General features: G+C 45.6%; 3 protein-coding genes across 3 annotated transcripts; all 3 read right to left on the bottom strand.

The window, feature by feature from the left end:
* Nucleotides 1-791: 791 nt before the first annotated feature.
* On the bottom strand, nt 792-3447 carry LOC310916491 (macrophage migration inhibitory factor). The gene is made up of 3 exons (XM_083874068.1): nt 3258-3447; nt 1891-2063; nt 792-1059 (listed from the first exon to the last, which is right to left on the bottom strand). Exons 1-3 carry the CDS (start codon nt 3363-3365, stop codon nt 993-995), a joined length of 348 nt encoding a protein of 115 aa, XP_083730194.1. The 5' UTR covers nt 3366-3447; the 3' UTR covers nt 792-992.
* Nucleotides 3448-5773: 2326 nt separating this feature from the next.
* Nucleotides 5774-8947, bottom strand: LOC310916623 (macrophage migration inhibitory factor-like; the record flags this gene model as incomplete). Its single annotated transcript, XM_083874300.1, has 3 exons — nt 5774-5840; nt 6313-6485; nt 8873-8947. 3 exons carry the CDS (start codon nt 8945-8947, stop codon nt 5774-5776), a joined length of 315 nt encoding a protein of 104 aa, XP_083730426.1.
* Nucleotides 8948-11242: 2295 nt separating this feature from the next.
* Nucleotides 11243-19060, bottom strand: LOC310916604 (solute carrier family 2, facilitated glucose transporter member 11-like). Its single transcript, XM_083874279.1, has 12 exons — nt 18928-19060; nt 17875-17973; nt 17268-17428; nt 15582-15706; nt 15213-15342; nt 14487-14635; nt 13732-13919; nt 13489-13599; nt 12894-12995; nt 12660-12735; nt 11866-11993; nt 11243-11542 (listed from the first exon to the last, which is right to left on the bottom strand). The coding sequence occupies exons 1-12, from the start codon at nt 18949-18951 to the stop codon at nt 11336-11338; spliced, it is 1500 nt and encodes a 499-aa protein (XP_083730405.1). The 5' UTR covers nt 18952-19060; the 3' UTR covers nt 11243-11335.
* Between the last annotated feature and the right edge of the window lie 1014 nt (nt 19061-20074).

Below are 20074 nucleotides of genomic sequence, written 5' to 3'. Positions count from 1 at the left end.
TGGGGCGGGAACCGCGGCCCGGGAGCCCCAGGGCGGCACCGAGCGCAGCCAGACAGGGACAGACCGGGACAGGGCACAGCGCCGGCCGGGGACAGGCTGGGACACCACAGCACCAATGTGGGACACACTGGAGAGGGCACAGCACCAGTACTGGACAGCCTGGGAGAGGGCACAGCATCGGGGTGGGACAGGCTGGCACAGCACAGCACCAATGGGGGACACACTGGGACATGGCACAGCACCAGCCAGGGACAGGCTGGGACAGGGCCCAGCACCAGGGTGGGACAGGCTGGAGAGGGCACAGCACCAGGGTGGGACAGGCTGGCACAGCACACTGAAGCTCCCCAGTGCTGCAGGCCCTTGCAGAACTTCCACAGCACTGAGGGCAATCCCTGCTGCCTGGAGCAGGCAGTGTAAGCTATGCGGATAACAGTGGGCAAAGGCACTCCTTCCTTGCTTGTTTGGCCGCACATAGGTGGCACATCCTCGGAGGAAAGCTGCCCTGAAGCAGCAGGCACAGGGCTGGTCCAAGGACTGCAGCAATAGCAGACACAACCCAAAAACAAACCTCAGAGCAACAAGCAGCCCTGAACACACCTACAGCAAGGTAAAAGTCACTGGACTGCTGTCAGGAACCAGCCCCAGGCACCACCCTCATAGTGTGAAATGCTGTGTCTAAGAAACACGGGCAAACCCAAAACGTTTGTTTTGTTTGCTTTAGGATTAGAGTGAAACAGACAGTTAGCAATTGCCCAACTCCATGCCCAACCTGCCAAAGCCTACCACACAGCTTACTTCTAAATCTTTATTTGTTTTCTACACAGAAAAAACAGAGGAATGTTGAAGCAGCAATATTTAAACACACTAGCAAGGAGCCATCAATCTGTGAGAGTGCACAAAGTGCAACACGGGGCCATTTGTGCTGTGGTCTCTGCTACAGGGCAGGGTGAGGGGGGGTCCAGGAACAGCCTCTTCAGACAGACAGGAGAGCTCTATGCAAAGGTGGAACCGTTCCAGCCCACGTTGGCAGCGTTCATGTCAAAGTAGTTGACGTAGATCCTGCAGAAGAGGCACAGGAGGAAGTAACAGTGTTATTAACTCATTTATATAAGTCAGGACAACACAACAGGGGACAGTGCTTCCCATTCTTCTGCCTGAAAAAACAAAAAGTTTCATCTTTACCAAAAATCTGGTGGAGCCTCCAAACAGTCAATATTTCTCAGTTCTCAAAATTGTACCTTTTTTGGGTTTTTTTTGATACAAATTCTTTTGCAGTCAGGGACAGTCCAGACACCAGACAGCTTTTGTTTAGCAGCCTGTCAAGAGAGATCAACCCTTTTGTTTTGAGCGCTGCAGTCCTCCACACATGTCACACAGACTGGCAGCCTTGGAGAGTTCAGCAGGCCCTCAGGGCTGGCTCTGCGTGTCTCCCTTCAACCCTCATGGCACCAGGTTCTTCCCATCCTTCACAGCCACACAGAGACTCTCCAAAACTCTGCAGCCTGCAAGGGAGCAGCTCACAGCCTGCTGGCTTCTACTTCTGTCTCCCAGCTCCAGCCTGCTACTGCTCCTTGCTTGTGCTTTCAGCTTTGCTTCCCCAGAGGACAAGACAGCACACCTCAGAGGCAAAAGACACACTGGGCAACTTGTCAGTGCTCTGGTGTTTTTCCCTACGCTCAGAGCAGAAAGACGTTGAACAGAGAGAGGACTCTCCAGGGAAAGAGTCAGGCACTGAATTCTTATGTGGACGTGAAAGTACTGCAAGCAATGACTTGGTATTTTCCAAAACACATGGACTTATTCCTGGCTTTTTAAATATTTAAATAGACTTTTCAAAGCAGTTTTTTCAGAAAGCCAGATAAATATGGTTAAAAGGCGTCCCAGCCTCACCTGTCTGCAGATACGTGCAAGTGCTTTGAGATGAGATCACACAGCATCTTGGTGTAAGTCTTGTTCTGCTGCCCCCCGATTTTGCCGATGCTGTAGAGGCTGCAGAGCGCACAGGGATCAGTGGAGCCCCCAAAGGACATCATCTGGTCAGGTACGATGTGCACAGCAATGTACTGCGGGAGGGAAACACTCCGTTACAGCCTGTCTGAACTGTCCGCTCCTGAAGAAAACTGGCTTTAGGTACCAGCTCTAACCAGGGCAGTTGTATTGGGGTCGGGCAGGTCTTCAGTGCCGGTCTCTGCGCATTTCCCTTGCCCAGGGGAGGCCCGGCTCTCAGCGTTAGGAAGGCGGTTATCTGTGCACAAAGGCAGGCACTGCTGCCCGCCACAGCCTCGCCACCGCGCGGGCGGAGCGAGGTAAAGGCCTAACGCGGTGCCTGCGTGCCAGAGCTCACATCCCAAATCACGGACCGAGACGCCGGGCCTGCCGCAGAGCCGGGCAGCGATTCGGTGTTATCGGGCTCCGGCTCCTGCGGCTGCTGCGGCCTGGCCCAAGAGGGGCCGTGCAGGACGGCCGAACCGCCCGGAGCGCCCGGTCCACCCGAGCCCCTGCCCGGTCCACCCGAGCCCCTGCCCGGTCCACCCGGCCCACTACTCGGGAGGGTCGGTGTCCCTGCGCAGCTCCGCCGCTGCAATCGCGGCCGCCGGCACAGGCGCAGCACATCCCCGGCTACGTGAGCGCTGCGCTCTCGCAGGCTCGGCTGCTGCCCGGGCAGGGGAGACGCGGTGCCGCGGGGCGGAACGGGCTCCTTCCTCCGAGCAGCGGGGCCGCCGCCGCCTTGTGCCGCAGCTGCTCCCTCGGCGGCCGCGGCCCGCCCGCCCCAGGGCCCAGGAAGCGGAGATGCCCCAGGGCCCAAGGGAGCAGAGATGCCCCGGGGGGCCCTGGGAGCGGGGATGACCCTGGGGGGGCCCAGCGAGCGGGGATGGCCCCGGGGGTCTCAGGGAGCGGGGATGGCCTATAGGCCCAGGGAGCGGGGATGCCCCATAAGCCCAGAGAGCGGAGGTGCCCCATAGGCCCAGGGAGCGGGGATGGCCCCGGGGGGCCCAGGGAGCGGGGATGCCCCATAAGCCCAGAGAGCGGAGGTGCCCCATAGGCCCAGGGAGCGGAGGTGCCCCCGGGGGGCCCAGGGAGCGGGGATGGCCCCGGGGGGCCCAGGGAGCGGGGATGCCCCATAAGCCCAGAGAGCGGAGGTGCCCCATAGGCCCAGGGAGCAGGGATGCCCCGGGGCCGCTCCGCCGCCCCTCCCGCCGGGCCCGCCGCACACGTGCTCGCCCCGCTCCCGGGCCGGCCCCGCCGCCCGCCCTCACCTGCGCGGGTTTGCCGGTGGCCTTGGCCAGCTGCTGGGTGAGGTCGCCCAACAGGCTGTCGGGCACGGCGTCCTTGCAGACATTGGTGTAGATGGTGAACATGGGCATGGTGGCGGCGGCGGGGGCGGCGGGATGACGGAACAGTAACGAGCGGCGGGACCTGCACAGTGGCGCGGGGAGGCGTCAGCGGGGCCTTTAGTGCGCGGGGCGGCCCGGCCGTGCAGCGGCCCCGCCCGGCGGGAGGGGAGGGGAGGGGAGGGGCGGGGAGGGGACACACGGCGGCTCCGCGGGCTGCGGCCCCGGTGTGCTGTGGCTCCGGAGCAGAGGTCTGCCCCGCTCCGCCGTTATTCCTGGGCTTTGTTACTGCCACTGAACATTTTTGAGGGTTTGTTGCAGGCTCCTCACTGGAACGGAGTCCGGGCGCGCTGGGCAGCTCATACATAACCTGCTGTCAGCGCATGTGAGACTAGTGCTGTGGCACTCCCGCTGGTTTCTGCGGGACCAGGGCCAGAGAGGGGTATAGGCTTCAGCTCGGCAGTTGCTAAAAGGGATACTTGCCCTGGCTCCGAGATTTATTTTTTTTTTCTTTTGCAAAATAAAGTAACATTTGTAGCAATTTAACTCAGTGTGCAGCTTTAGCTCGCTGTAAGTAGAAACGTCTGCCTTGCTGCCATATTAATTATTCTCTATTTCAGTTAAATTAAAAACTAGCTATTGTTCCTCAGCCTCACCATTTCCACATCATATTTTTCTACTGGAAGAAGGCAGAAGAGAATTTTGTTTGGCTCAGGAATGAAGCTATGGGAGGTGAGAGGCAGCAGAGCCGAGCCGTGTGCGGGCTGTGTGATGTGATGCACGTAGGCTGCCAGGGCACTGCTCCCCACCCTGACTCCTGCCTGCCCCGGCGGCGGCAGCGCTGCTCTGCTGCACCAAATGACTCACAGGAAGGCTAAAGAGGATCAGGCCCGGAGCCCTCTCCACCCAGACATTTCACACGCAGCAATCCTGCTCTGCTGCTGCTAGAAAGCTTGTCCGGACATACATATTACACATGTGAACACTCAGAGCCCTGAATGAGGAGTGAGGGATGGTGCCACACGGGAATGTGTTGGCATGACACAGATTATAATGCTGAGAAATGGAACACTTCCTTTTCTGGTGATTAACTGTGCTTAAGAACAGCAACTAAGAACTGATTAAGTTTCCTTCTTTTGGCATCCTCAGTTCCCTCCTATTGCATAGTCCCACTTACTCCTCTCACCTTCCTGCCTCCCAGGTTTGTGCATGGAGATGGGGTGGGAATTCTACCTGAGCAGGGAGAAAAGCTTGAGAGCAATGTCACCACTGGTGTGCTTGCCCTGGCAGGCCTAGAGCAGCAGCCCCTGGCTATGCTGCCACACAATGGAGAGACATCTGCAATTTCATTCTCTTTTGCCTCCCTGACTAAGAAGCTTTCACCAAAGCAGCTTCATCTCTTATCCCAACAAAGCATTTTTGTTGTTTGAGCTGCAGGTCTGTGCTTAAAGTCTGTGGCTGCAAAGCAAAGCTGTGGTAGAGACACAATGGGATGTTAACAATAGAGTTCAGAACAGGGGTGCGATAAGGTTTGCTCTTCCAGAAAAAACTCACAATACATTTAACTGTAGAATTTCAGGAAACATCTCTACTCAATCTTTTATTTTACTTTGGAAGCAAATGATCTCATCTGACCAAGGGCTTAAATAATAAATATTTGTATGCAAATCTTCTTTTCATAATTAATTCACCACTTCAGTCCCTAGGAATGGCACACTGTGGCGTGCTGTGCCTCTGCCTCATTCTGAGCTGTGCTCTAATCTTCGCTGTCACTACAAATTGTTCAATGGATGAAAAGGGGAGGGCACAGCAGTGAACAGTGGTTTTTTCCACTCACTCCCTCTGCCTATGCTGAGCCCTGGAAGACTCACAGCCCAAGTTTTTCTGCTGCTCAGCTAGGTATCCCTGTAGTGTTAGGCCTAAAGAGGACCCCGGCTGCAATCCATCCTTTTAAATAAGAGGTAACCATGTCTTTTCTCCTTCTGAAGAGAGGTCCATGTGCAACATTTGTAGCCACATCTATTAACTAAAATACATTTTGAAACCAGGTAAAGATATATTTCTCTCTTCTTTAAATTTAGCTCTTAAGCATGGACAGGGAAAAGGCAAAATGAGTGTTCATTTTCATATACAACTAAACTTTCTTTGAAAGAAAAGCTTCTGTTAAGAATATTTTGAGAGGGCACCCTCCATCTCAACTACAGAGTAGTGACTTCCCAAAGTAGTAGTTACAACTTCCCAGAGTAACAAGAAGGTCCCAGTCATAAGGTTTCTGTTGCATTTTTTGTTTAAGCAGCAGGCAGGATGTTAAAGAGCAGTGGGTAGCAGCAACTAAGGTACCAATGCCTTTTGCATTTGGCAAGTGGCAGAAGGTGACTAGAACTGCAGTTCTCAAACCACGGGGAGGGTTCAGGAATAAGCTGTGATTTCCCCAGGACACCTCAAGCAAAGGTGGAGTTGCTCCAGCCTACATTGCCGGGACTGATGTCAAAGAAGCTGATGTAGGTTCTGGAAGAGAAGACAGGCACCGTTAGCAGCTGGGAGCAGAGTGCTGCAGGCTGCTCAGGGTGCTCCTGCACCAGGACTCAGCCACACTGCAGACTCTCTCTGGGGCTTTATCCCTCTCAGGCCTCACACTCCCTTCCTCCTGCCCCTTTTAATGCCTCATCTACTTGCATTCTGGAGTTCCTAGTGATCAAAGTGTTGTGTACCTGGTCTTTTGCACATGATATCTGTGGCTATATACAGTGCCTGAACCTACATCGTTTTAACCAAGGAATTGTGCAGCTTCTGGACATCTGCACTGCAGCTCATGCAATGGTTCCTTTTTTCTTTTTAGCTGGGGAGTTGCTCAGTTGAGTTGGCATTTAAACTCTTCAATCAGCACATTAATAGAGAACACCAAAGGACCAGCCTGGGATGAATAGTTTTAACAGTCTCTGTGGAAAGTCATGTCAGACAAGTTGCCATATGAGCTCACCTGTCGGATGGTATTTTCAACTGTCTGTTCAGCAGGTCACAAAGCAGTTTGGAGCAGATCTCGTTCTCCTGCTCCCCTGTCTTTCCAATGCTGTAGAGAAAGCACATAGCACAGGGGTCTGTGGAACCACCAAAGGACATCTCATGATCAGGAGAGATCTGTATTGCTAGATGCTGCTGGAAGAAGAAAATGAATGTTATTTTCTTTGCCATATTAAGAAAAGTTATGAAAATCCAGGAAGGCATTTGTGTACCTAAACTGCAGTGCAAATAAGCACATATTTTTCATCTGCAAGGCTTTCATTTGTTGACATCTTACTGTCTAGATTTGCATTCTACTCCAAGATACCCACTGCTGTGTCAAAGGCCAGTACAAAGACTCCATAGCTTTTATGCTTCCTAGTCCAGGTCTTCCAGGAGCTCCAGCACCTCCTCTGAGCCACCAGGCTCTCCCTGCCTGTGTGGGAAGGTCAGGGGTGAGGGGGTGTGCAGTGGTACTGCTGCTGCACTGCGTTCCAGAGAGATTTTGCACCTCACTGGCTCCTGCTGCAGTCTTTCCTGCTGAGGTAAATGTGAACTGACACAGCAGAGGCCTAAATCAACATCCCCCTCATTAAACAAAATACAGCCTAATCCTGCTTTTGTTCTTGATATCAGGAAAACCAGAAAAAAGTATCTATGTTAATATTAATGACCAGCCCGCGACTTTCCCTGCTGCTAACACACAGTGTCAGATCCACAGCCTGGGGAATCTGGGGATCAGCTCCTCTGGCATCCAGCTGGTCCTTGCTCTTCTTACCCACGTTCATTAGCAGCGCCTCGCTGGAACTCGGCACCAATTCACCCTCCTGGTAAAACAAGCTGGCCCAAGTACCAGGAGTTGTCTGGGTAATTAGTCTTGGCCATCATTTAGGGTTTGTTTGGGTGTAAGGTGCATCAGACCACAGCAGGACAGGATAAGCCGAGGAGATCCTGCTGAGGTACCACTTGCTTGGCCCTGTTCTCCCCTGTCTGGACACCATGTGCTCTCGACTTTATGCCAAATGTAGGTACATCCGTGCCTTTAACATCTACCCAGGAAGCAGGTTATCACTATTAAAAGAAAAATCGACTTGAAGTATTAATCAGCATTATTTTCTTCTTAAAGCACTTTGAAAAATATTTGGAACAGTTCTTCCAGTGGGAAAAACCCCTACTTGATTAAAAATCCTTATTTTTCCCAAATGGTACAGTTTCCTGTGAGAGGAAAGCTCTGCATTCCAGTCCATCCTAATCCTTTCCTTCTTTCTGTGTTATAACTAAGAGACTCTCCCTTTCCTATTGCCTCCTTTGTCACGAAGATCTTGTATGTCCTCTTCAGAAAAATCTCTTTGTTATTCCCTGTATATTTCTAAGTCCCATTACATATCCCTTCCACACAGCTGCACAAACCTATTCCAGCTGCATCCCAGCCCTGGCCTCTAGCTTTATATTCAGAAGCTGTTATGCAAGACACACCCCTTGCCCCCCCAGCAGCAAGTACTTGTTTGCTAGACTGATAAAAATTGGCTTTTTTTAAAGAGGGATAGAACACATCAATTTTACATAAGAATTTAAGTGTTCAGGTGTCCCAGTGCATAGAGAAAGGTTTGCTGGGGAGCCCTCAGAGCCCTTTCTGTAGGCACCAAAACTTCATTCTTTGTATAGTTTCAAAGCATCACTCCCAAAGCAAAATAAACATTTTCTGAAGATGGGCATGTGAAAATGCAGAAATGGTGCTTAAAGAAGTGGCTACAGATCCACAGCTAATCCACTTAAGTTCCTGCTGCTACAGCAACTGAGGTACAGCTCATGTTATGAAATTTGGAGCTCTGTAGAGAAGTTTTCTTCTGGTTTTTCCTATTTAACAATCTTGAGTAAGCAGCTGATACAGTGAGTAGTGACCAGTCAGTATTAAGAGAATAATAACTGTATAAATCCTCATAAGACCCTCAATACCAGTATTTCAGGACTTCATCTCAGTAGCATATTGCCATATGTTTTGGTAGGTAAAACCTCTCCAGTTTGGTAGTGAAACCAGCAGGCAGCTTTTGCTCTGGTATTCTGACTACAAATAGCAGGATGACACACGGATATTTTTGCCGGATGTCCAAGCAAGCTGAATAAATAATTTTTTTACTTCAACTGTAACCACTAGGCTACAGGCAATTTGGTGGCAAAAAGCAGGCACTTATTCAACAGGACTCAGCAAGGAAGTGGAGGATGAGGTTTGCTTTTCAGTCAGGCAGATTCTTGAGAGGTATTCACAGGTACCTGTGGACACGTACCCACATACATCCAGCGTCTCCATGTACACAGGTAACTACATGAAATACCATCCTACATAAAGCTAGTTTGAATACTCCAGGTTTTGAAACGTTACTAAAACTAAGTTACAGTGAACAAGTATTTGATGTTCTCCCAGAGAGAAGACTGCAAATACTGGTGAGTCATTAGCTAAATTAATTTATCGAGGCTATCACTCAGAAACAGCTCAGGCACAGCTGACTAAAGGTGAAAAACATTTCAGCAAATGGACTGACCTGTGCTGGGTTGCCCAATGCTTTTGATAACTGTTGGGTCAGCTCCCCTGCAAAACATTCTGGAACTTTATCCATGTTTAGATTTGTGTTAACAATGAATTTAGCCATCTTTGGATCACAAGCAGGTTTCTTCTCAACTCGCCTCATTCTCAGCTTTATTTCTAACTCACCCACAAGCTGGCTCAGCCCACTGTGTCAGTAAACACCTCAGGAGACTCTAAATAGTGACACCTGCAGCAGGTGCACTGAGAGGGGTGGGAGTGTCCGAGGAGACGTGAGGATGGATGTGCCATCTGCAGACAGCCGATAATGCCCTGCCCTGCAAAGGAACCCAACTTCTGCACTCTGGAAACCAAAGCGTCCAAAATCACACTTCATATTTGGATATAGCCCAATCACAAAACCAGTGGAAAAGCATTCCAGAGACTGAGTGTAGGTTGTAATGCACCTCTTTATGCAAGTCTAGCAATTATTTTTTAAAAATTGGATGAAAGATTCAGTTGTGAGGTCCTAAACTCTCTCTGTGGAATAGACCATAACAAAAATCCCACAGCGACACATGTTGTGCAGACCTTTCCTGAACCATGACTAAGTCAGGACAAAGATGCCTTAAACCCAGAGTTTTGGTTTTCCGCTGTGGGGATGGATTCTACATGCTCAGACAAGGCTTGTTTTCAACTTGCTCCTTTGTTGTGCAAATAGTTCCATAACAGTCATAGCTCCTGAGAGATAGGAAATCCACAGGCTTTCTGACATGAGCAGCTTCTATCCAGAGGGGAGGGAGTGTGTGGCAAGGCTGGGATCAGTTCTCACTGCTGCCTAGAGGAGCCTTACATGAGACAAGTGATTTAGAGGGATCATATGGCATTTGGTAGGGGGTGCTCACAGTGAGAGGTGTGGGGAAAGCAGATTGAAAATGCTGATGGGGATAAAATAAATGGTTTGATGATCTCTCCATGTTAAAAGTGATGGGTGTCTTTATGCCCAATAGTTTCTGAGTTAAGAGTTTTTCTACTCACTCAATTTCCTCCAGGCAGCAGAAAAGAGGGAGAGCTTTCTAAATGCTTGTATTGAACAGTGTAATTGAAGCAAATACTTTTTAATGGTGAAAACTCCTGCATGAACATGCTGAAGCTGATTGTGTTCAAGGTTAGGTTGACTGGGCCCTGAGCAACCTGACCTAAATGGTGGCATCCATGCTCATGGGGCAGGGGGGTGGAACTAGGGGATCTTTAAGGTCCCTTCCAACCCAATCCATTCTATGATTGTGTGGTGCATGTTAATTTTAAGTTAGTTCCTTCACTGTAGCACCCTTGCTGTAAAAAGTCAGCAAATAAAAAGTCAGCAGATGAAACTACTGTGTCAGTGTTCATTTACAGCCCACGTTTGTGGATTGTGTTTCCTGTATGCATTCTGAAAATAATAAATACCCTAAAAAAACCTAGAAATAAAATCTGGTTTACAAAAAGCTTTTTCAGGGTATATTTCCTAAGCCAAAGTGTTAAAAACAAACCCAAGTGACACCTCCATCTGTAAGGAGAGGAGATGTAATTTGTAATATTGATTTTTTCTTCAGTGGCTCGAGGAAAGCAGGTGGCATGATCCAAAGTGTTTAGTTACAAGTCACCCTATACTTGTTATTGGTCACTTGGAAAAACTTAGACTATTTCCAATGATCTTCACAACCTATTTTTACTGCTGGGTACAATAATCAGTTGTTATTCCCAGCTTGCTTACATAACAAGAAAAACACTTCCAAAACAAACTCTTTCTTCTGTGAAAACATCTGATGTAATTCCCAGAAGCTGGTGCACCAGGTTGGAAATCAGTTCCTCAGACACCAGAGATGCTCTCCAGAGTCTGCTTTATTTTATAGCAGCCATTTCACTTTTGTATGCAAGAATATCTCAGTTTAGCAGGTCCTTCTCCCTGCCTAGAGTTACCAGGATGTTTTCCACTGAAATTTCCATTGCATCTCCAGGACTGTTGCATGGCAAATTTCACTTTCAATGCATTTATCTTTTGTCATGCTGAAACCTGTTTTCCGAATTTGAGGTGTTAAGTTTTTAATCTGTATCTGTTTGGGTCACCCTAAACCATGTGTTTAGCTTTTCCTCTGCATGCCTGTCAGCCAAACATTTTCAACTTCTGTGTTTCTCCAGCCTCATGACTGTTGGTCATTGAGCTTTCTTAATCATTCTTTACCTTGGTTTGTCTTCTTAAAACATTTTACTTGTTCTTTTGTATTTCTGATACTCTTCTCTGAGCTGTTTGCCAGCAGGTTCCTGCTTATGAGGTACTTAGTGTTACTCTAGAATAATGAGTTTCGTATCTATCTTAAAAAAGAAAAAATAAATGAGACAGAAAAGCTTGAAGTCTGTTTTTAATGTTTCCTTTTTAGTTCTATTGCAACATTATTTCCTGTCTTTTTTAAGAGATGCAATTTTTTTTTTCTCTGAACATTCAGAGCTTGGTGCAAGACACTTGTTCCTTGGGAAAGTTATTTTCAGTGACAGAGGTTTCCTTTTTCCCAAAGTTCAGCTTGTTGAATTCTGCTTTTATTTCCATGATTGACTTTCCCTTAGTCTCAGGAAGATACAGGTAGATGAAAATAGCTGATAAAGCAAGGATACCCAAAAAGATAAGGAAGCAGAAGGGTCCAAGGTTATCCTGCAAGCAGAAATACAGACAGTGTAAGAAAAATAAGAAACTCATTTCTATTTCTCTGCCCTTTAATGCAAGCCTGTGTCTTAGAAGTTCAAATTCAAAGGTGTGCTCAACACACAATCCAGGACAGGAGTTTCCACTGGCCATGTCTGACCTGAGTCCGTTTGCTGCTCCTTGAGAAGGCTGGGGAATTTCTGAGCAGGTTTGGTGTTTGGACAGTTCCCTAAGCTTCGTATGTCATTGCAATTTATTGCTGTTATTTTGCCCCTTGTCAGCATTTGGAAATAGATTAGCCTGGAAAGAGGAATCCTGTGAGAGCCACTTACAACAATTACTGGAAAAATCATCCCAAGTACGAACAGTCCCATCCAGTTGATGCAGCCAACAATCAGAAAGGCTGATGGTCTGTATGACTGGCTGAAGATTTCAACCATCACAGATATGGTGGCTCCAGCTGAAAAAGAAAAGCCAAACACACACCAGGTTTGTTTGTTTCCTTGCTTCTGCTGAAGCTCCTTTCAATGGCAGTGGCAGAGATGACAGACAGGCAGAATAGGTGACCTGTTGATAGGTGACCTCTGCTATGAGGGTGAAAGACCTTGATTCCAGAAATGGAATCCAGCAGTTAATTTAGGTTCCTCTTGTATTTACTGGAATCCTTTCTCAGATATCAGGGGATCTGTGCAGCTCCATATTGCACTGGTTGTTTTTACTGGTGCAATGGTTTATAAAACCTTTTGGCTCCTGTGGCCACTTCCACCTGGAGCATGTTGGTAGGCATAACCTTAACTTGTTAAGTTATTGAAGATGATTACTATGACATACTTGGCAATGCCTAGAATCCTGTTTTTAGCTGATTTATTTAGAAATTACTTTGAAATTTCTATCTCACACCCTCTGGAGAAGATGATACTGTTTTAAATTATTTTGGTTATGGGATCAGCAATGAAATCTGAGGTGTCTGTATCCATTTTCTGTCTCCCTCTTGTACCTGTCTGCCCTTCCCTCCTCAATTTCAATAACTTTTTAGCAAGGCACTAGCCTGTTCTTCCTCTGCCAGTTGTGTTGCCAACCAATAAAATATCAGATTTCCTCCCAGCATAGCCACTGATGTACTCACATGGTCCAATTCCATAGAAGACAACGAACAGAAAGATCAAGATAACACTGAAGTAATGCATCCAGAAAAAACGATGCTAAAAGTGAGAAACCAGTGACATCAAACCATTAGACACAGGGCAGATGAGCAGAGCTCTGTACTTCCTGCCACTGGCTGCACTTTTTATACATCTCCTGCAAGTTAAGAGCAGAAAGGTGGGCTGGGGAAGGGGCCAGGAGGCTGCTGCCTCTTTACCTGCAGTGACAGGGTCATGGTGAGCAGGGCCAGCACAGAGCCCATCAGTGAGTATCCACCCCAGAGCAGCACCTTCCTCCCAAACCGGTCTATGAGGGTGCTCTGGAAAGCAGAAAACATGGAACACAAACCCCAGTTCTCAAAGGAATAATTCCTCCTGTCTCCATGTGTTCTGTGCAGAAAGCTTGTCTAAATAATAGCCATAAATCAGTGTCATTTCAGTCTCTTAGTTCCTAATGAATTTGATTAGTGTCTTCAAAACTAATTCATTATTAATTATGCTGTGTTTAGCAATCCTAATATGTAATTAGAGTTCCCTCTCTTGCATGCTGTCATATGTCAAATTGTGCACACACATCTAATCCAGAACATCAGAAAATTATTATTTTGCAGAAAAACTGAGTCTAAAGATATAAACACTCATGCAAAGAATTTGGGAAAAAAACTTCTTTGTATCATGCCTGTGGTTTTGCAGAAGCAGGAAGACCTGGCTTAGGTTATGCAAAAATTCTCTGAGCCCAGTTATAAGAAAGGAAAAGCACAATTGTTGACCACTTAAAAATTTTCCATCAAACTCAAATCTGAAAAGACTTACACACAGTATGGAGGATAAGCACTCACACAACCCAACTCCCAGGGACACGTATGGGATAAGGTATTCTTCAAACTTGGCTGTGCGGAATACTTCAAAAGAATAGAAGTATATCTGAAAAATGCAAAGAGAAAATTACCCTGTGAAATAAAGTGTTGCATTTGAGATACAATTCTAAGCTGGTTTAATAACATTGACTTTGGGAGGTTTGTAATGCTGGTCCTGGGGATGAAGAGAGCACTCAACTGCATTGATTCCACAGAGCTGCAGCGTGGTCATGACAGTCATCAAAATGTAAAGCTGCCAGCGCAAAGATCGCTCCTTTATTACTTCAAGGACACGCAAGGTCTTCGTGCTGGTCATTGCACCCTTCTCCTTCATAATGTCATCAATTTCTGCTTGGTGGTCTCCTTCCCCCCAGAGCTTCCTGATGGCTGCAGGGGAGAAAAAGGGAAGTGGATTATCCTACCAGGACAGCTCCAGCAGGAGAGGTTACATTAAACCCTTTAGGCTGCCTCTCCATTGGAGTAGGTGGTTGTGCTGGTGCTGCTTCTGCCATCTGGTTGCTGCAGGGGCAGTGGGCAATTGGAAGGATTTTGCCTGTCTGGTTGTCAGTATAGCACAGCTTTCTAATGTGGAGTTTACTTAACTGTAAACAAAATTAACATTTTAGTAGGTTGTTTTTTTTTTTTTAATAATACGAAGAAGGACAAGTGCCTGAACCATTTCCTTTAAAGAAATAAAGCAGTGCCCACCAAGGTGGGAAATGTCAGACATGCTGATCTACATCTGTGTTTCTTGCCTTCATGGGTTGCATGAGGCTGAATGAGCCCAGGTTAATGCAGACATCGCCATGGGTACTTCAGCTGTGGTATGTGAAACTGCCTGTGCTCCATGGCCCTCACTGTGCAGCACAGCTCTGCCCTGCCTCGTCCTCTGCAGAGCCTCTCACTGTGACAGAGCAGGTGAAGGGAAGTAAGTGAGGAAAGCAGACACTCTACCTTTCCTGCAGGCTTCCTCATTACCCTTCTGTATCAGGAGGTAGGATGGTGAATCAGGGAAAAATGGGAGGGTAACCAGTTGAAGCAATGCTGAAAGTCCACTAGATGCTAACAACCATGGCCACAAAGCTTCGCTTCCTAAAATCTCCCTGGAAAGTGTATGTGAAACAAAATCATGCTGAAATAATGCAATGAATGTTCAGGAAGTTTTTCTGAGTGATAAAGATTGCTCAGATTCCATTCAAGGGTTCACTAGAGTTAACCCCTGAATTTCAATTTGGCAGACTTCACAACTTTGGCTATTTTTATTTCTGACAATTTATTTTAAAGGAATTATCTGATATTTTGAAAACCTTTCTGAATATCATTGTAACCCAGTGTAATGTCTAGAGAGCTGATGAGACTCATTTGACCACTGCTTGGCCACAAGAGCAAAACATCTTGCTAAGACTTGTCATGTAAGTGCACTGAATTTTGAAGGGGAAGTCTCCTAGTAGAAAGAGTGTGCAAATAAGAAGAAATCAGATTATGTGTAAGTATTTTTCTGCCTTCTATATTTAAAACTGTATTTCTCTCAAATACCATCAACATTTTCCTTCTGGCATAAGCTAAGGCTCGTATGGGGGAGGAGGAGAGTGTTTCTCAGTCACTGACTAGGTGAGAGGGTAAAGTTATAGAAACATTTCTACTTTTAGTGTAACCTGATAGAAAAATTGGAGAATTTACCGTAGTCCAACAACCTGTCCTGCGAGTTTTCCCAGGGTCAGAAAAACAGCAACAGTGGAGTTGGTAAACCCACGCAACTTCTTGGGTGAAATCTCTCCTACATACTGAGGATGTATATTGAGAGAAAAACCTTGAACATAACGACAGGATAAATAACAGTTAAAATATTTAGAAAAGCTTAAGTATTTCACCATCCTCTCTTATATTGTTTCCATTCACTCTGGTATTTAGATTACAATTTCTTGCAAAAGATGATGATATCTTTCACTTTTATTGAGTGCCTGGTGTATTTGCTTTAAAATCTCTTCTTCAAGGATGGCTGTAGAGACAACCCCAGGACAGCAAGTCCTGCAGGCCACGGTGACATACCTGAGCCAATGCCATAGAGAAAGCGCCCAACCAGAATCATCTCAAAGGATTTGGCTGTTTTACTGAGGGCCATGAAAAGTGCAGCTACCAACATGATCAGGTTGGTGAACATTTGGCACTTTTTCCTGAAAAATAAAGAAAAAAAGACACCTTGAGAATTTAATGTGTAATGAGAACCTCTTGTACTCTTTTGACTACTCTTGCTGTGACAGGAAGCATGGTAGAGCCATTCCTACTCTTTTGAGGAATGGCTGAAATAATTTTGACTTTGGATAGTCAAAATGGTTCTTTAAAATTTGAGGACCTTTTAGATTTGAATTAATACATTTTTTAGGTTAGAATTAAACAGTTGGAACTTTCTCAGCATTTCCACAGCACAAGTAGGAAAAAAGATTGAAGGACTGGCCCAGTTTGTCATCAAGATTTTTAAATGCCTGTAAGTCTTTATAAAATGTCAGGTTGTTCCCAGAAATAGTCTGAGTCCACAGGTCCCATTCTAGAATTGCCCATACTAAAGACATTCTTGGCTAAATGCATGATCTGAGATGGCAGAGGTTTTTTAGAGTTTCTTTATTTCATTTCAAAAGTCACTATGTGAGAATTGCAGGCTGGTGTGTTCACCACCCTGGTGTCTCAAAGTCTTTTGCACTCAGATGTTTTGCTGTGGCTTGTTAGACAAGAGCCCCCTTGCACACGTTAAGGATCACAGAGACTCTGTGTTCAGGCTGTGATTCAGCAATTAGGCTACTCCATGTTAAATAACCCATGGGAGAGGTACATGATCTTGTTTCCAGCCTTGGGAGACTCTCAGGTGTGGGATGAGGCAGTGTCCCACAAGAAATTTCTTGGGGGCACTTACCTGTCAGGAAAGAACAGAATTGCAGGCAGGCTAAGATGGTTTGTTGAGACCCAAATGAGGGGCCCCTGGATCAGTGTGTTGTGGAGCAGATCTTTAGGTGGGTCACACCAAGAAGATAAGTTTGCCAATTTCTCTGCAAATGAAATTAGTGGTGTTACACACAAGGCACCAAGAACAGACCAGACTGGTGAGGAATCCTTCCTTCTACTTTGCCATCATCTGTCCAGTGGCAAAGATAGTTTGGAATTTCAGTAAAATGGATTGCCAAGAACAGAGGTATCTCTTGGACATTTGTTTTGGTGCTGATTATATCTTTACAGTGAAATTACAAGCAATTTGTTTTTCTCCTCACTCCCTATTTTCGCTAGAGTAGATCTGAATATTTAATGTAATGTCACCACCTCAAAATGAGTCTATTTAAATGGAAGTCTGACTCTTCTTTGTCACATATGGATATTTTCCAGGTGTTTGAGTAACTGCATATAATGTACTACAACACAAGACACACTGCTCCTCTATTGGAATTTGTAAAGATTGGGAGGTCTTTATGAGACTTATAGAGGACCTTGAAGAGAATGTGATCCCGTGCCACTGCTCCAGAGGCACTGATCTGGTGATGTGATGATGGCTGCAGCCCTTACAGAACACAGTTTCCTGGGGAGGGCAGATAAATAGGACAGAAAAGTGCTTAGAAAAAGTGGATGTGCCAGGAAACCAAATGAGTTGTCTCCAACAGGACTGCTTCAACCAAAAAGAAGGGACTTATTTGTCCACCTTAGTATTTCCCTGTACTTTTTGACTGCTGAGCTGTTACAAGAAGCACTTACTTCCTGTATTTTGTAGTCAGGTACCCACAGCAGAGGCTTCCCAGGAATCCTCCTATCCCATACACAGATACAATGAAGGACCACAACAGCATGACTGTCTCAGGATGGAGGGGAGAGCCATGTCGATCTATCCAGGTTTCATTAATGAACTTTCTGATGTGCTGAAAAATAAAATGAGATTTGCCTTGATAATGGATATTATGATGAATAATGGGTATAAGATCCCTTCACATTTGGCTGTTGTACTTCAGGTCAAGACAGTGGTTCTCATATTAGACTTATTTTGAGACTTTTTTAGTAAAAAAGTTAATTGAGATTACACTGCAAATTCTTCAAGTCTGTATTGCTCAGGTTCCTGCTGAGCATGCTGAGAGTTCATTGTGTGCCCTCCTTTGGAGGCTTGTACTCTACATGGCAAGAGCTTATTTAAAACAGAAAATGCTATCCAGGCCCTTAAAGGAGGAGAAGCTCTCTACACATGTGATGTTACTGTTAGCCAAAGAAAAGGCCTGGACATATCAGCTGAGTGCTCAGTAAATTTGGGATTTATGGGAAAACAGAGGGCTCAGGCCTTTGTGGTTTCAGCCTCAGAGAGATGGCTACTTACCACAGAGGGATAGTTGATGACAGAAATATGGAATCCATATGGGAAGCTACCACCAATTCCCAGCACTAAGATCATTTGAAGTAGTCCCCGGAACTGAACCTGCAAAGCAAAAATAAAATGCTCCATCAGCTTCTCACTACTCTAGTTTTGTGCAAGGCCAGAGACTTTGTAGCCACACTGGTCCTTCCTCTTTGTCCACTTCAGGTCCTTTTGAATTCAAACATTTTTCAAAATCCCCCTAATCTGCTGCCAAAGTCCAACCATCAGCCACAGTGCCAGAGCAAACAACACGGGTGTAAGGGTGATAATCCATCACTCTGCTAGCAAGAAGGAAAAGGAGTTTGAAAAGATGCTCATGACAGTACAACCCTCACTGTGTGCTGGCAACATCTGACAGGTTGGTTGGATGAAGGTGGCAGTCCTGGACTTGGGGAAGAGGCAATCCTTTTCCCTGTCTGCAATCAATAGCAACCAATGTACACAAAACCATAAAGTATGATGAGACGTATCACTTCTTCCCTTTTTAAGATTATGGAAACTCTTGATGGATTATATTAACTACCTTTTGATGAAGTGAAGAAAATAATTAATTTAAAAGTTTATGTCATGATTTCTTAGCCCTTTGCTGTACCATTACCATATTCATTATTTTGGGAACTAATCACAGTGCTAAATATTTAGTATTGTTTTCAGTAATTTAGAAGACAAAGTAAAGTATCATAGTCAATGCTGGAAGAGCCAGAGCTGTTGTTAGATTTTCATTTCATTTCATTTCATTTCATTTCATTTCATTTCATTTCATTTCATTTCATCGTGTCATATCATTTCATGTCATTTCATTACTTCATTTTTTCTTGTTGCATAGAAAAGACAATGCAACAGGATCTTCATGGCCCTAAGCCCCATTACTCTTTGTGATGTTTAAACACAGAAAGGAAAGGTGGTCTCTGTAACAAAGGAATTTAAACTCTTTAAAGAACCTGAATCTCTAGTATTATGTTATCCTTGTCTTTTGTAGGTCAGAGGCCTGAGGAGATGTGAGCAGGTACTCACCAGGTTGGAGAAGAAGGCAGCCATCGCCTACGGCCGAACCGGTGCCTGCTGCTCACTGCTGGTACCTGCCAAAGGAGCCAAATGCTCACATTATACAACAGCAGTGGCAGTGAACTAGTCCCATGTTACTGAAGTTAAATTTTACTTCAGAGGTTTTTGAGTTAATTGCACATATTCCTGTCGTACAAAGTTTAGGATTGTTGGATTAAATATTTCAACCAATGGTTACGTCTAGGCTGAGTAAACAGGATGGTGTTCCTTGCAGAACTTATATACTTCATGAACTCTGTCTTCTGCTAGGGGGACAGAGGACTGAGAAAACAATTTTAAACAGGATTCCCATCATCACATAACCTGCTCAGTTTTCAGTATAAGAGAAACTTAGAGACAGAGATCTCTGTTGGGCATCTTGGATGGGTCTTGGACAGTGAACTCCAGGACTTTGATATGTAATAGGAAAGAACTGTCCTCTCTCCAGGTGATGGCAACTGGAGCACATCATAACTTAATCATTACTGGGAGGAAATGAACTACTCTGTGATTTTGAAATATGGTGCAAATGTAACAATTCTACCGTGGTACACCAGGCTTGACCAGCCAAGTATTTAGTAGATGATTTTTCTTTGCTGGTAGAGAGAAAGATTCATCATGCACAGTTTTGTCTGGCTTTTCCACTAGTCAGTGTACTTATTTCTGTGTCTGCGATGAAAAATAAGGTTGTTATGAAGCTGTTTTCTGACCACCACAGCTGAATTGGTGTGTGTTTCTTCTGAGTGAAAATTCTCAGGGTTTAACTTCAGTTATTTCACAATTAAGAGGATCTTGAATGTATTCAGTTGGTAAATGGCTTAGTTATCACTTGCCATTGATACTTCAGTTGAAGGAGAGGATGAAGAAACCATAAAGGGCTTAGTTAATGCAAGCAATCATATTAAGTCATATTAACTTAATAGAAAATTAATAGAAAATATTTCACATGCAAAACATATTCCTGGATTCTCTAGCTAATGTTTGAAATGTAGTGTGTGGTACCACCCAGCCATTTCTCCTGCCATTCTCAGGTCTCATCATGACCATGATTTTGCTGCTGTTTTGTGCTGAGAGTTCATGGAGGGATTTTTTTTTCAGTTGAGGTTCTCCAGCAGAT

This window comes from Zosterops lateralis (assembly GCF_965231275.1).
Source record: "Zosterops lateralis genome assembly, chromosome: 17".
Lineage (NCBI taxonomy): Eukaryota > Metazoa > Chordata > Aves > Passeriformes > Zosteropidae > Zosterops > Zosterops lateralis.
This window is presented reverse-complemented; position numbering and strand designations above follow the sequence as displayed.

Coding starts and splice junctions, on each gene's coding strand:
- LOC310916491 (XM_083874068.1), bottom strand. CDS start 3,365: ATGCCCATGTTCACCATCTACACCAATGTCTGCAAGGACGCCGTGCCC. Junction 2,064..3,257: donor CCACCGGCAAACCCGCGCAG/GTGAGGGCGGGC, acceptor TCCCTCCCGCAG/TACATTGCTGTGCACATCGT. Junction 1,060..1,890: donor TTGCACGTATCTGCAGACAG/GTGAGGCTGGGA, acceptor CCTCTTCTGCAG/GATCTACGTCAACTACTTTG.
- LOC310916604 (XM_083874279.1), bottom strand. CDS start 18,951: ATGGCTGCCTTCTTCTCCAACCTG. Junction 17,429..17,874: donor TCATCAACTATCCCTCTGTG/GTAAGTAGCCAT, acceptor TTTATTTTTCAG/CACATCAGAAAGTTCATTAA. Junction 13,600..13,731: donor AGCTCTGTGGAATCAATGCA/GTTGAGTGCTCT, acceptor TGCATTTTTCAG/ATATACTTCTATTCTTTTGA.